The 17,138-nt window shown below is 34.1% G+C and overlaps 1 protein-coding gene across 1 annotated transcript; it reads right to left on the reverse strand.

The window, feature by feature from the left end:
- Window positions 1-5,643: 5,643 nt before the first annotated feature.
- On the reverse strand, window positions 5,644-6,830 carry LOC101497032 (kunitz-type trypsin inhibitor-like 2 protein). Its single transcript, XM_004512543.4, has one exon. The coding sequence runs from the start codon at window positions 6,747-6,749 to the stop codon at window positions 5,805-5,807; it is 945 nt and encodes a 314-aa protein (XP_004512600.2). The 5' UTR covers window positions 6,750-6,830; the 3' UTR covers window positions 5,644-5,804.
- Between the last annotated feature and the right edge of the window lie 10,308 nt (window positions 6,831-17,138).

Consider the following 17,138-nt stretch of genomic DNA (forward strand, 5'->3'; position numbering starts at 1 on the left):
TATATTCGAAAGTTAGTTTTAGAATTATTCATTGTAGCGTTAACACTCTTCTTGGTGTTGGTTTTGGGGAAATACTACCTCCAAGAAGGAACGACGTTGCAAGAATGAACGTCAGTGGGGATGATCAAATGGTTGAAGCTACAAATAACATGGATGTTTCTGCTGTTGCACAGACAACTGCAAAGACTCTACGGGATCTGGAGAAGATGGAAAGAGGGTTATGTGCTATTGAGTCAAGAGGATTAAAGATTTTCGTTGTTACCATCCTCCAAAGTTCAAGGGTGATGAGAACTTAGGAAAAGAGCTGATTAGTGGATTCGAGAAAATGGAAAAGATCTTCGAGATGACGGATTGTCAGGCAGAGTTGAAGCAAATCATGACGACATGGAATTTAGGAAATGGTTCCAAGGACACAGAAGCTATGTGTTGGTGTTAACTCGAAGATGATGAGTATGGATGGATTGACATGAGACTAATAAAGGATTTCATGTAAGGATCTAAGTGGGGAACATTTACGCCAAGTTCTTGAGATTTTACGCAAGAAGCAATTGTATACCAATCTGTCAAAGTGTGAATTTTGGCTAGAGAAAGTGAATTTCTTAGGACATGTGTTAACCAAGGAAGGAATCGCTGTAGATCCGGCTAAGATTGAGGCGGTTCTCGCTTGGAAACAGCCTTAGACTGTCACTGACATACGAAGCTTTGTAGGACTGGCAGGGTACTACAGGAGGTTTATTGAAGGGCAGGGTACTACAAGAGGTTTATTGAAGGTTTTGCTAAGATTGTGGCTCCATTGACACAACTTACCAGAAAAGATCAACCGTTCGCATGGACGGAGAAGTGTGTGGAAAATTTTCAGTTACTAAAGAGAAAAATGACGACCTCACCAGTGTTGGTATTACTGCAATCAGAAGAACCCTATGAAGTTTATTACGATGCATCTCACCAAGGTTTGGGATGTGTTCTGATGCAACACAAGAAAGCTGTGGCTTATGCCTCAAGACAACTGAAGATTCATGAGAGAAACTATCCTACCCATGATTTGGAGCTTGCCGCAGTTGTTTTTGCATTGAAGATCTGGAGGCACTATTTATATGGGTGCACGTTCACCGTGTTCAGTGACCATAAAAGTTTGAAATATTTGTTTGATCAGAAGGAGTTGAACATGCGCCAGAGACGATGGATGGAGACTCTCAAGGATTTTGATTTCACACTGCAGTACCACCCTGGGAAGGCCAATGTAGTGGCTGATGCGTTGAGCAGAAGAAGTGTATCGGTGTCTTCACTAATTATGGCTAGACAACAAGAGTTGTGGGAAGCTTTTAGAGACCTACACTTGAACGTAGAGTTTGCACCGGGAATTTTGAAATTCGGAATGATTAAGATCTCGAGTGGACTACTTGAGGACATTGCAAATTCTCAAGATGACGTCTTAATACAAGAAAAGAGGAACCTAATAGTGCAAGGGAAGACGACTGAGTTCAAGATTGGGGCAGATAATATTTTGCGGTGTAATGGTAGGATTTGTGTACCAGAAATTACAGATATGAGGAAAATAATTTTAGAGGAGGCCCATAAGAGTAAGTTGAGTATTCATCCTGGAGCAACAAAGATGTATCAGGATTTGAGACAGAATTATTGGTGGCCAGGAATGAAGAAACATGTAGCGGAGTATGTATCAACTTGTCTAACTTGTCAGAAAGCGAAGGTGGAACATCAGCGACCTGCTGGAATGTTGCAACCTTTAGATATACCTGAATGGAAGTGGGACAGCATTTCCATGGATTTTATAACCGGATTACCAAAGACAAGGAGAAAGAATGATTCCATATGGGTGATAGTGGATCGACTAACTAAATCTGCTCACTTTTTGCCGGTAAGGACCACCTATAAGGTAGATCAGCTAACGGAGATCTACATTGCTGAAATTGTGAGGTTACACGGGGTACCATCGAGCATTGTATCAGACCGTGATCCGAAGTTCACATCGCATTTTTGGGGAGCATTGCACGAAGCGTTGGGAACGAAGCTACGATTGAGTTCAGCTTACCATCCACAAACGGACGGACAGACTGAAAGGACGAATCAGTCCTTGGAAGATCTGTTGAGAGCATGTGTTTTAGATGATAGAGGAAGTTGGGATGATGTACTTCCGTTGATTGAGTTCACTTACAACAATAGTTTCCACGCAAGTATTGGAATGGCACCATATGAGGCTTTATATGGGCGCAAGTGTCAAACGCCCTTGTGTTGGTATAAAGACGGTGAGAATATGATTGTCGGACCAGAGATGGTGCAACAGACCACAGCTAAAGTAAGGAAGATCAAGGAGAAAATGAAGACTTCACAAGATCGCCAGAAGAGTTACGCGGACAAGCGTCGCAGACTTTTGGAATTCGAACAGGGTGACCATGTATTTCTGAGAGTCACACCTACTACTGGAGTAGGTAGAGCCTTGAAATCGAAGAAGTTGACTCCGAAATTCATTGGACCATATCAGATTTCTGCACGAATTGGGCCGGTTGCTTATCGGATTGCATTACCTCCGATACTGTCCAATATTCATGACGTGTTTCATGTGTCACAGTTGAGGAAATATCTCGCAGATCCATCTCACGTGATCGAACCAGACACAATCCAGCTAAAGGATAACCTGTCGTTCGAAGTACCACCCGTGAGAATTGATGACAGGAAGATTAAGCGGTTGAGGACCAAGGATGTTTCGTTGGTCAAGGTGATCTGGAACCCAATTACTGGAGATGCGACTTGGGAACTGGAGAGCAAGATGAGGGAACAACACCCAGAGTTATTTATCGATGCATAGTTTCGAGGACGAAACTAATTTTAGGGGGGGAGTAATGTAAGACCCATAATTTTAAAGTACCCTTTTATGTATTTTTGGTATATTTTGGATTTTGGCTCGGAGGCTTTGAAGCCAAAGTTAATAATATTTTGGAGTTTTATAATCAAAAAGATATTTCGATGCCAATTAGAATTTCTCGTCGATAAATAAATTGAATTTAACTGCGGAAAATACTTTACGGTTAATTTAAGGCGTTTCGGGTGAAAAGGTAATTTAATAAATATCTAGATTTTGAGATATTTGTTAAGTTATATTTATTTTATATATATATGTTTGCTTGGAGGGAAAAAGAAAGGAAAACTAGAAGGAAGGAAAAGGAAAAGAAAATAGTATATAAAGGAAGGAAGGAAAAAGGAAGAAAGGAAAAACAAAGGAAAGAAAAAGAAAGGAAGGAAAATTGAAAAAAATTCCATCTTCTTCCTCTCAACCGTGACCCATTTTTCCTCTTTCTCCCGTTTTCATTTTTGTCGCTTTCTTTTCTTCAAAACTAGTAACCCAAGGTTGGGGGAGAGTTAGATCAAGGTTTTCGCAACTCCACTCTTCCTCTTTGATTCGAAAACGAAGAAAAACGGTTTTGAGATCCAAACACAAACCCCTCCGTTTCTCCTAGATCCAAACCTCATTTCTCGAAGAGATAGAAGGGAAAGTTGCTCACCACCACGCTACGGTGCTAGTGAACTAATTTGGAAGCGGCGTTGCGAGCGGAGATTTTACCGGAATTTCTCGCGGAACCGGAAACACTCGATAAAGCTAACTTTGAGGTAAGGTTTAAGTTAACTGGGCGTTAAGAATGGGGAATCTCTTAATGTATTGGTTACTTAATGTTTGTTTTTGAAAATCGTTAAAGTTAAATGAGAATTAAGAATGGGGAATCTCTTAATGTCTCGTTTACTTAATATTTGTTTTGAAAATCGTTTAAGTTAACTGAGCGTTAAGAATGGGGAATCTCTTAATGTCTTGGTTACTTAGTGTTTGTTTTTGAAAATCGTTTAAGTTAAATATGTCTTGGTTGGTGACCCTTTACAACTATTGTGGAAATCTGGGATTTGCCCTCAGATGAGAGCCAGGACGATCCTACTGGTTCGTACCCTACGGATGGGAATGCTTGACTGGAGCTACGTGAGGAGGATCTCCCGGGGCGCGTGGAGATCACTCAGGGTGTATAGTTTTTGGTAGGATGATCAGATTAGGTTGATGTATAGGGACTAGACGTCCTTCTTTTTGGGTTGGAGTATTTTAATTTGGAAAATTGTATTGATACTAATATTGTCAGTTTGACATCTTATTTGAATGGGTTCCATGTACCATTTGTATTTGTGTAAATGCTTTGGAATTATATTTGGAGAAACTTTTCCGCTGCTTGTAAATTCTGTTGACTTATTTGTCGTTATGTTACGACTTAAATGTTTATCCAAAAGTATTTTCTTCTTTATTCCTTTGTTTTTATGAATCTCTTTTGAAAAAAAAAATATACCCTCGCTTTGAAAAACAGGGTGTTACATTTAACCCTATTCATTTTTGGTATACGCGTTTAGAGCACTATCAAAAAAAGATAAAAATATCAAAATGAATATTAAATAAAAGATAAAGGATAAAAATTATATTTTAGTCTATTATTTTTTACAAAGTCTATATATAATACCATCTCCATCCTAAAATAATTACTACATTTGACCATTTCACACAAATTAAAAAAAATGATCGATGAAATAAATATAACAATGATTTTACTTCATTACCCTTATTAATCAATTGTGTATTTCTATAATTGTATTTCTACCCTTGCTAATTTTAAATTTAATTATTCTCATATTTGTATGTTTTAACTTAGGTTTTTTTTTTCTTTTTCTTTTAAATAATTTGTTAGGATATATGTTAATATTAATTTAATTTTAGGTAAAATTTCGGTATCTATGAATCAACTCAATTTTTAAAAAAATTAATAAATGTTATAGTAGCTTTCATTTAAACACGTTCATCTCAATGTCTTCAAGACTTCAACCAATAAATAAGAAGAAAAAAAAAAGCCAATATTATTATTTCATATATTTGAATGCATGTACCAAAATATTTGTCAAAACTTTGACCTTATCCATACATTAACTCAAGAAAATTTTAAACTGAATTGAATAGTAAGAAAAATTGCGAAAACATAAGAAAATATTCATTTCATTCAGTGAGAAGATAATTATGGAAAAATAAATTATAACAAAAAATTTCAAAAATAAGATAATAATACAATTCCCATAGAAAAAAATATGTAACTTGGGAAAACTTAATGCTTGCATTTATTTAAGTTTTCAATTCAGTATGCATTGAGGTTACTAACAATGTAATAATTCAAAGAATGTTTCCAATTCAGTATTACATGATGAGTAAATTCTAGAGGACTGCCTCAATTTAATATGCATAGGTACAATTAGTCTATAAATTAATAGTAAAATGATTTTTTTTTCTAAATAAAACTATTCCTATCATTTAAAAAATTATAATAATTACATATTATTTATCAAAAATATTAATAAATTTTAATTTTTTTTTTTTTTTTAATTTTTATTAATCATAATAGTGTATATTGAATATTTTTCACGATATCATATAAAAAAATTAATATAATACTCATAAATAATGAAATGATAATTTTTTTATAAAATAATATTTTTTTAAATACAAAAGTCGACAAATAATTTTTTATATAATAAAAATATTATTAATTTATATATTGATTTAAAGATCAACTATACTAAAACTTTTCAATTTATAAATATACCATAGAAGCTTTTATACATGATAAACACCAATGAAACAGGTGCAATTATTAATTAAGAAAATAACACACTGCATGAGAAACAAATCACTCCACACATACAATGATTGCATAGAAACCTTATTTGTGAAAACAAGAAAGAAAAAAAAGATCAAATAAGCAAGTTACTAGGTTTCAAGCAACTTCTAAAATAATTCCAGATTCATAAGAAGCAGCATCAACAAACACAAATGGATAACCTTTTCCATCACAAAAAACCAAACGATTTCCACCTTCTTTACCACCATTATTATACCTCCCAATATTCAAACAAATAGGAGTAGGAGATTCCTTAACCTTAGCACAAAATCTAAGGTTATAAACATTTCCAGATCCATATTTTTGAATATTAAAGTTACCATTTCGTATATCTGAACAATTTTCAGGAATACCAATACCAACAGAACCTAATAGAGTTTCATCAACAAATATCAACCATTTCGATGATTTTGCACAATTTGGTTTTTTTGTGAACTCAATCTCCATCGGAGTACCTGTGAAAATTTTACCAAGGCTTATTCCTGGTACGGAGAATTTCACAGGTAACTCAGTAATAACATTATTTTGTATGACAGTAATCGGACATTTTAAATGACCAGTTATTTCTAGTTTTAATCCTCCACTACGATGATCTTGATTTGATGGAAAAATGTAGTATTCGCCACCGGGGATAATAGGGTTACCATTTATGTCCAATACTTCCTCACCATCATCATTTGAAAAAGCTAGTGACAAATTTGTGATGAAAGAAAATAGGAGGAATGAAAGGGAAAGTGAAAAAATAAGCTTCATAGTTTGATTATTATGAGTATGTATATAGATAAGGATTTTGTTTGGTTGTGTGTTGGTGGATGGTATATTGCATCTATTTATAGTATAGTAAACAAGTGAAGAATTTAAATAAATAAAAAAAAGTAATTTATTTGATTTAATTGTTATGCTTGTATATTTTAAACTAGCATGTGCAACATGTTTCCCAATTCCCACTATCGTGGCAACTATTGGATAACGTACTTTTATTTTAAGTTTTGTGTTTTTGTATAATAATAATTCCATCATCATTATAACATTACAAAGCATAACTCAAACATGTGTGTATATATTATAAATCTTTTTCTTATTTTTATATATAGTAAGAAAATTTGTAGTAAATTTAATATGTAAATCTTCAAATCTAATTCGATTCATAAATAATGATATTATTAAGTTAGATTATATGTCTTTGTGAATTTGAACTTGACATCTTGTAATTGTATTTAAATTTATTTATCATTTTGATTATAATAAAAAATAATTTAATATGTAAATTTTGCATATAGATAGATAATTCTAAAAGTTCATTTTTTATATATGTACAACTCCGACTTTTTTAATTTCAAAAATAAAGTAATAGTATTATTAAGAGAAATATTTTTTAGAAAATAGATTTAGTTATTTGAAATTATATTTTTATTAGGGGATGAAATTTTATTTTTCTTTTCTAAAATAAATTACAACTAAAGACAGGGGTTGTTTGGGTGTCTATTTATGTTCTTCAACCATTTATTAATATTATATTATATTAGTGATCAAGCATATTTTTGTTCTTAAAAAAATGAGATTATTCCTTTGGTTAATTTAAATCTTATGTATAATCACAACATTTTTTTTGTTGTTAAATAATTAAATTTTAAGATATAAAAATCATTATTTTTTGTATAATCAATAACTTTTTTTGTTTGGTGGTCCAATAAACACATTATTTTGTAAATTGCGGTTTGCTCGTGTTTTTTTTATGATCAGTAACACTATTTTTGTCCAACAAAAATTAATAAATGAATCATTACAAATATCAATTATTAATTAATAATAATATAAAAATGATTAAAATTATTAAAAAAATACAAAAAATTATAGATATTAAGTAGAGTTTTTTTGTAATATTTTAATTATAATTAGGTAATAAATCCAATTTAAACAATATTAAATTGTTAGAGTAGTTTTTTTTAAGGAGTAGTCCAAACTAAACTAAATCGTAAGTAATTTATTTTTGTCCATGCATCGTTATTTTTGGGTGATGGACACTCCCGTTCTCGTTTATTTGCTTTTTTATTTCACTAAAGTGTGTTTGTATTTGTTACGTTTACTTCTGACAAATGATTAGAGCAAATAACAAAATTAAAAGTAGACATAGAGTAACATTTTAATTTCAATATGTCAAGTTTTCAAAGTTAATTACGTGGTTTTTCATTATATTATCTTTGTTGAGTCTTTTTATTTTTAATTGTAGTCTACCACATAATTAATTGATCTCATATGAATGTGATATGATATCACTACGCCAGAAATGACATTTAACAGCGCCCATTTTACAGCGCTTTCTAAACACAAGCGCTGTTGTAATTATATTTTAAAAATAACGGAACCTATTACAGCGCTTTTTATGTAAAGCGCTGTAAAACAAGCGCTGTAGTAGGTCATATAACGTTTGCGCATCACGTTATAAGGATTTTACAGCGCTTGTCAAAAAAGCGCTGTAAACGGAAGCGCTTTCGTAAATGTGTTACAGCGCTTTTTTCGCAAGCGCTGTAAAACACATGCGCTTTCATTGAATTTAACTACCTATTACAGCGCTTTTTTCACAAGCGCTGTAAAACACATCCGCTTTCATTGAATTTAACTACTTATTACAGCGCTTTTTTCACAAGCGCTGTAAAACACATCCGCTTTCATTGAATTTAACTACTTATTACAGCGCTTTTTTCACAAGCGCTGTAAAACACATGCGCTTTCATTGAATTTAACTACCTATTACAGCGCTTTTTTCACAAGCGCTGTAAAACACATGCGCTTTCATTGAATTTAACTACCTATTACAGCGCTTTTTTCACAAGCGCTGTAAAACACATGCGCTTTCATTGAATTTAACTACCTATTACAGCGCTTTTTTCACAAGCGCTGTAAAACACATCCGCTTTCATTGAATTTAACTACTTATTACAGCGCTTTTTTCACAAGCGCTGTAAAACACATCCGCTTTCATTGAATTTAACTACTTATTACAGCGCTTTTTTCACAAGCGCTGTAAAACACATGCGCTTTCATTGAATTTAACTACCTATTACAGCGCGTTTTTCACAAGCGCTGTAAAATACATCTTTAAAATAATTATATACGTTGGAAACCCTCATATCCTCTACATCTTTCAAATAATTATATACGTTGCGAACCCTAATATCCTCTACGTACTGTGCGGCCATCTACGTTGTCTAAGGTATTTTTTACACATGATCTGTTATGTTTTGAAATTGTCAAAAATTGTCAAAAACTCATACCACATGATCTGTTCTGTTTTGAAATTGTCAAAAATTGTCAAAAACTCATACCACATGATCTGTTCTGTTTTGAAATTGTCAAAAATTGTCAAAAACTCATACCACATGATCTGTTCTGTTTTGAAATTGTTAGTTGATATTGGTTTCTTTTTGAAACTTGTTGATATGTTTTGAAAGCTTATTATTTTTGTTACTGCATTTATATAGGTGGTATAATATGGATAGGAAATGGATTTCAGCCAATCGATTGTCAAAAGAGTATGAAATTGGAGTGAAGGAGTTTGTTGAGTTTGCAGTGAAGAATGCAAAAGATCCAAATAGAGTAGTTTGTCCTTGTTTAAAATGTTGTTTTGGAAAACGTGTTAGAGAAGATGAATTAGAAGGACATCTAGTATGTAATGGAATTGATCAAAGCTACACATGTTGGATAAGACATGGTGAGAAAAAAAAAGGAAACATTAATTTTGAGAATAGTTCTACATATGCTTCAACTGATTTCGATACAGATACATATGAGCCGGACCGAGTTGATGAGATTGCAAAAGCAGTTGAAGAAGATCTTCGAGATTGTCCTAAAATGTTTGAAAGTTTGTTGAGTGATGCAGAGAAAGAATTATATAATGGTTGTACTAAATTCACAAGACTGTCAGCGATATTAAAGTTGTACAACTTAAAAGCGAGTAATGGATGGTCTGATAAAAGCTTTACGGAATTATTAACACTCATAAAAGATATGTTGCCAGATGATAATGAACTTCCCAGTCGAACCTACGAGGCTAAACGGATTTTGTGTTCTATTGGAATGAGTTACGAAAGGATTCATGCGTGTCCTAACGATTGCATTTTATTTCGAAACGAATATGAACTACTTAAGGCGTGTCCGAAATGCAATGTCTCTCGATATAAGAAGAAAGAATCTACTCCAGCAAAAGTCGTGTGGTATTTTCCTATAATACCAAGATTTAGGCGCATGTATCGCAGTGAAGAAGATTCAAAACACTTGACATGGCATGCAGATGAAAGAATTAGAGATGGAATGTTTCGACACCCTGCAGATTCCCCACAATGGGCAAAAATTGATCACGAGTATCCTGAATTCGGGATAGAGTCAAGAAATCTAAGACTTGCACTTTCTACTGATGGAATGAATCCACATGGTCTTCAAAGCATCTCACATAGCACGTGGCCTGTGATTTTGGTAATATATAACCTACCTCCATGGTTATGTATGAAGCGTAAGTTTATGATGTTGTCTCTGTTAATTTCTGGACCCAAACAACCGGGGAATGATATCGACGTATACTTGACTCCTCTAATCGAAAATTTAAAAAGTATGTGGGAGACAGGTGTGGAAGTTTATGATGGGTATAAGAAAGAATGTTTCAATTTAAGGGTTATGTTGTTCGGCATAATTAATGATTTTCCAGCATATGGTAATTTATCAGGATATAGCATTAAAGGTCAGTGTGCATGTCCTATATGTGAAGAGAGTACAAATTGGATGCGGTTGAAACATTGTAAGAAGAATGTGTTTCTTGGACATCGTAGATTTTTACCTTATAGTCATCAGTATCGTGGGTGGAGAAATGCATTCAATGGAAAATCAGAGGAAGGTAAAGCTCCTTTAGCACCGACTGGATATCAAATACTTGAAAAAGTACAAGGTTTGACCAATAAATTTGGCAAACCTTTTGCGGGAGAGCTGGTGAAAACTGGGTGGAAGAAAAAGTCAATTTTCTTTGAATTGCCATATTGGAAGTCATTGTATGTAAGACATTTCCTCGATGTGATGCATATTGAAAAAAATGTATTTGAAAGTGTTATTGGTACGTTACTCAATGTTCCAGGAAAGTCTAAAGATGGCGTCAATGCAAGATTGGACTTGGTCGATATGGGAATAAGAAATGAACTGGCTCCAGTAAAGAAAGGAAATCGCACATATCTACCTCCAGCCGCTCATACTCTATCTAGAAAGGAAAAAATTGTTTTATGTAAATTTCTACACGAAGTTAAAGTTCCAGAAGGATACTCTTCGAACATTAAAAATTTGGTTTGTATGAAAGACCTCAAGTTAAAAGGTTTGAAGACCCATGATTGTCATATTATAATGGAGCATTTGCTACCAATAGGTATACGTTCCATTTTACCTGAAAAAGTTCGACTAGCCTTAACTAGATTATGTTTCTTCTTCAGGGAAATTTGTAGTAAAGTGATCGACCCTCAGAAATTACCGACATTGCAGAGGGAAATTGTTGTTACTTTGTGTGAGCTTGAAATGTATTTCCCACCATCGTTTTTTGATATAATGGTTCACCTTACTGTTCATCTGGTTAAGGAGACACAACTTTGTGGGCCAGCTTATATGAGATGGATGTATCCGATAGAACGATATATGAAAATATTAAAAGGGTACGTAAAAAGTAGAAGTCGACCAGAAGGTTGTATTGCTGAACGATACATTGTTGAAGAGGCTGCTGAATTTTGTACTGAATATCTGTCCAATGTTGAATCCATAGGGCTTCCCATGTCTCGTCATTCGGGAAGACTATCAGGAGAAGGGATAACTGGAAGGAGACTACTGACTATATCAAGGACAGAATGGGAGCAGGCACAATTGTATGTTCTGCACAATGATGATGAGGTTCAACCGTATGTTACAATACACATTGATCAGTTATCTCGTTTGAACATGAATAGGAATCAAAATTGGATAACTCGAGAGCACAATCGAAGTTTTGTAACATGGTTAAAAAATCACATAATGTCAAAATTTGATATAGACCCCGGATCAATTTCAAATAGATTGAGGTGGCTAGCAAATGGTCCGAGCTTACATGTCTTTTCTTACACTGGTTATGTTATTAACGGCTACACATTTTATACCAAAGAACAAGATGATCAGACCACTATGCAAAATAGTGGAGTCACTCTCGTAGCTGAAGCGATGCATGTCTCAAGTGCAAAAGACAAAAACCCAATATATGCAAATCTATCATATTTTGGGGTTATCGAGCGCATATGGGAGTTAGACTACACAATGTTTCGTGTTCCCATATTTGGTTGCAAGTGGGTCGATAATAATAATGGCGTTCGGATTGATGAGTCAGGATTCTTGCTTGTCGATTTTAATAGGGTGGGATACAAAGACGAGCCTTTTATTTTAGCGTCGCAAGCTCAACAAGTGTTTTATGTCACTGATCCTTCTAATGATAAATGGTCTGTTGTCCTATCGACCAATAAAATAAGTGATGATAACAATAATGATGAAGATGTTGGTAATGATCTTTTATTTGCAACATCACAACAACCACATGAAATTGATTCAACTGATGATGGTTTATATCTTAGAGATGATCATGATGAGGGAATTTGGATTAATCCATCGTTTCGTATTGTAAATGGACAAACAAATGTGAATGTCACCAGGAAAAGAAGAAGGGCATCTTAATGTATATATATGTTTAATTGTTTTATATAAGCTATGCATGTAATCTGAACTGTGTTATTGTAAATATGCATGTAATCTGAATTGAGTGTTTTATACTAAGTTCTGATTAATTTATTTTCTGATTAATTTATTTTCTGCTTATATTTAGCTTGATTTGAGTGTTTTATACCAAGTTCATGTAACAATGAGTGTTTTATATTTAGCTTGATTTACATGAACTGAACTGAATATAAATTAGTAATTTACATGAACTGAACTGAACTGAATAGAGAGATTCTCTTTTGCTCAGTGCATATATATATATAGATTCTTCAGAATACTCATTTCTAATAATTCATCATCTCCTAAAGTATTGTGATAAAGACAATGATAACAATATTTTTAATCCAATAAACAATGATAAAAATGTTTTTAATGTCATCCCAACCCAAATAAACCAAACACAAAAATAAAATAAAGAGACATTTTACAGCGCTTATCTTAAAAAGCGCTGTAAAAGATCCTTTTAAAAATAAAATAATGAGTGTTTTATACCTTTTACAGCGCTTTTCACACAAAGCGCTGTAAACGACTCTTTTGAAAGTGAGTAAAAAAGACATTTTACAGCGCTTATTTGACAAAGCGCTGTAAAAAAGCTTTAAAAATAATATTCATCAGACACCTAATTTCTTCAAACACCTTGTACGCATCATGGGAATCCAAAAAACATCAGACACAAACCCATTTCTTCAAACACCTTGTACGCATCATGGGAATCCAAAAAACATCAGACACAAACCCATTTCTTCAAACACCTTGTACGCATCATGGGAATCCCCAAAAACACCAGACACAAACCCATTTTTCGCAACATGGCAATGATCCTGAATACCAATTAAGTTTCGATTTAAGAAGGAAAGAGAATGTAAAGAGATAAAAAGGGTGTTGAGGTGGAGATTGAATTGTGAAAGAGTAAGCTTTGATGTTTGTGAAGAAGATGCATAAAAGGAGAAGAGTTTGGTGAAGAGGAAGGGATTTTTGTGGTGACCAGTTACTACTATGTGGGTTTTGCATGCATGTTGAGCTTGTTTAAAAAATAACATAACATAACAAAACACAAAAACAATAAGGCCTTTTACAGCGCTTATTTGGAAAAAGCGCTGTAAAAGAGCCTTTTAAAATTAACATAAAGAGACATTTTAGAGCGCTTATGTGGAAAAGCGCTGTAAAAGGCTTTAAAAAACATTCATATAACATAATAACACACGGAGGTCTTTTACAGCGCTTATTTGGGAAAAGCGCTGTAAAAGAGCCTCTTAAAATTAACATAAAGAGACATTTTAGAGCGCTTATGTGTAAAAGCGCTGTAAAAGGCATTCAAATAACATAATAACACACGGAGGTCTTTTACAGCGCTTATTTGAAAAAAGCGCTGTAAAAGAGCCTTTTAAAAATTTAACTAAAGAAGCCTTTTAGAGCGCTTATGTGTGAAAGCGCTGTAAAAGGCATTCATATAACATAATAACACACGGAGGTCTTTTACAGCGCTTATTTGAAAAAAGCGCTGTAAAAGAGCCTTTTAAAAATTTAACTAAAGAAGCCTTTTAGAGCGCTTATGTGTGAAAGCGCTGTAAAAGGCATTCATATAACATAATAACACACGGAGGTCTTTTACAGCGCTTATTTGAAAAAAGCGCTGTAAAAGGCATTCAAATAACATAATAACACACGGAGGTCTTTTACAGCGCTTATTTGAAAAAAGCGCTGTAAAAGGCATTCAAATAACATAATAACACACGGAGGTCTTTTACAGCGCTTATTTGAAAAAAGCGCTGTAAAAGAGCCTTTTAAAAATTTAACTAAAGAAGCCTTTTAGAGCGCTTTACAAAATAAGCGCTGTAAAAGGCTTATAAAAAGCGCTGTAAAAGTGTTACGTATATATAACAGTTACCTCTTCAGTTTCCTCTTCATTACGTAACCTTCATCTCAACCTTCATTTCTTCTCTTCTTTTGCAAACCCTATCATCCCGTCCTTTACGAACCTTATTTCCACGATCATCTCCTTCATTTCGAACCTTATTTCCATCCAAGATCATCTCTCCCATTTCACACAATATATTTTCATTGAAATACGTAACCCTCATTACGTATTTCTTCAAACCGTATTTCTGTGAACCATATTTCTGTGAACTTTCTGCAAACCCTCTTTTCTTTGCATTTCGTCTTTCTTCGAACCATCATTATTCAGGTATTGATGTTATTAAATTTTTGTAATCATTAGAATGCATGTTGAGCTTTTTTAAGATATACTGATACATGTTGAGTTTGTTTATAATAATGCATGATCCATGTTGAGCTTGTTGATGTTATACTAAAGTGCATGTTGAACTTGTTGTAGTTAAATGGATACAAACAAAGATTTAGAAGTTCAAAATGAAGAAGTTGGCACCTCTAAGACTTACGAAAAAGAAGTCAAACGTGGTGCAACTATCATGCAAAGGGTGATTAAAGCACGGAGCAGTGGCATTAAATTTGAGGTATACTATATATACTCTGTTTGCTGTGTGTTTTTTTATCTTTTTTTAGGGTTTAGGGCATGTACTTACTATATGAGTTTATTAGGTTGGCTGGAACGAGAGTGGTCAGCCAGTTGACCCCAACAGCTCCATGTTTGTAAGCTACATTGGGGCTGTTGTTCGTCAAAATGTCCCAATAACAATAGACAACTGGAGAGATAAGGCGTTGAAGGATGCCAAAGATATCATCTGGAATGACATTCAAGTAAATATTTTGATCTACTCTTTTGTCATTTATAATTTTTTTTCTGTAAAATACATTACTTATAATTGTTTTCATTGCAGACCACTTTTGTTCTTGATGAGGAACGAAAGTCATATGTTTTGAGAGTTGCTGGGAAAATCCATCGTGGATTTAGATCCCATCTCTCAAATTTCTATCTAAAAGATAGAGAAGGAAACACAAATGCTGAACCTCCAAAGATATATCAACATTATATATCAAAGGATGAATGGAGTGCATTTGTTTCCAAACGTTCTGACCCGGCGTTTGTCGTAAGTGATTAATTTATTAGCATTTGTGTTTTATTATTCATATTCGTAGCGTATTTTAAATTTTTACACAATTGCTATTTTTTTTTTATATAGAATATTAGTAAGGCAAATCGCGAACGGGCAAGCAACCCAAAACACCCATACAAGAAATCACGTATGGGATATGCACGCCTTGAACAAAAAATTGTAAGTAATTAAACATCACTTGTAATTTGTATTATAAACTATAGTGTGTAACTAATTTGTATTATTTTGTTTATGATTTTAACGAATAGAGAAAAGACACCCAAGCCGATCAACCCTTGGGTCGTCATATCTTATGGAAGGAAGCGCGTGTTAACAAAGAAGGAGTGGTTGATAATGAAAATGTCAAGAAAGTTGTAGAACTTTGTGTAAGTATATTATCACTTTAATATTTTTTAATATTGTATTTTAAAAATGCTATTGAACTTATCTTTTTAATGTTACATGTATTTTAGGAAACTATTGAACAAAGTTCTGAAACTCAAGAGGGCAACAAGGATACGTGCAGGGACATTCTTGGGAAAGTGTTTAATGTCCCTGAGTATTCCGGTCGAGTGAGGGGGAAAGGATTTGGCGTAACTCCCAAAAGCTTTTTTCCTCAAGAGAAGCGCCAAAAACCTTCCAACGAGGAAGTATTAGAGAAGCTCAGAATCTTATCGGAGCAAGTGGCACTCTTGGTGAATACGAATAAAGACAAGCAACTTCCGGTTCAGCTCCAACCTGAAATACAAATGGAGAGTGAAACCGGGAGTTGCAACGTCGGTTTGAAGAGTATTCCCGAGGTAATTAATTACTTACTACTTACTTGCTTATGTAATTACTTATGTATTAAACAAACTTATATATTAACTGTACTTATGTTTTAACTATTGATGTAGGGTGTCACTACATGTGTCCTATACTTGTCCTCGCCGACTCAACGGAAGGTGGGAAAAGGAATATTGCACAATACTTCGGGAGAAGTATTGCACAATATTCCGATCCCCGCGGGCCATGTCAAAGTATCGCCTACGGTTGCTTTCGAACCAACTGCACCGTTGCCCATACCGGACAACGATGGAGATATGAAGTTCTTAAGCGACGCTATTGGCAGTTACGTGGCATGGCCCACACACCTTGTTGCCCTCGAAAAAAAGATTCCCAAGGACAAATCAGTTACATCTCCCGAAAAGGTTTGTCACATTTATTGCCTAAGGTTTTTTATTTTTTCAGATTCAATAAACTAACATTTTACCTCATTTTTGTAGGTCCAAATAAATAAACCACCCCTACAGCCAAAAAAAGGCAGCAGACCTCAAAAATTGGAGGTTAATAGGGCTGCCAAACTACAAAGGCTGGAGGGTAATAAAGCTGCAAAACTTGCAGCAACAAAAAATCTGGATCGGGGAAAATCGGTCGCTGCTGCTGCTGCTCCTAATAAAAGTCAGCCACGCCTTGGTAAATACGGGGCGTGTCTTGACATCCAAATAAAAAGGAACATGGGCAGCAGCAACGATTCGCCCATTGTACAAATGAATCAAGACATCTTTGGAGATGAGTATATTGAATACCTCGAAAAGGAGCAAATGTACGATCTTCTCGAACATAAGGAGCTGAGTGTTACTGTAATCAGCTTGTACATAAGGTAAAAAAT

This window comes from Cicer arietinum, chromosome 8, assembly GCF_000331145.2.
Source record: "Cicer arietinum cultivar CDC Frontier isolate Library 1 chromosome 8, Cicar.CDCFrontier_v2.0, whole genome shotgun sequence".
NCBI lineage: Eukaryota > Viridiplantae > Streptophyta > Magnoliopsida > Fabales > Fabaceae > Cicer > Cicer arietinum.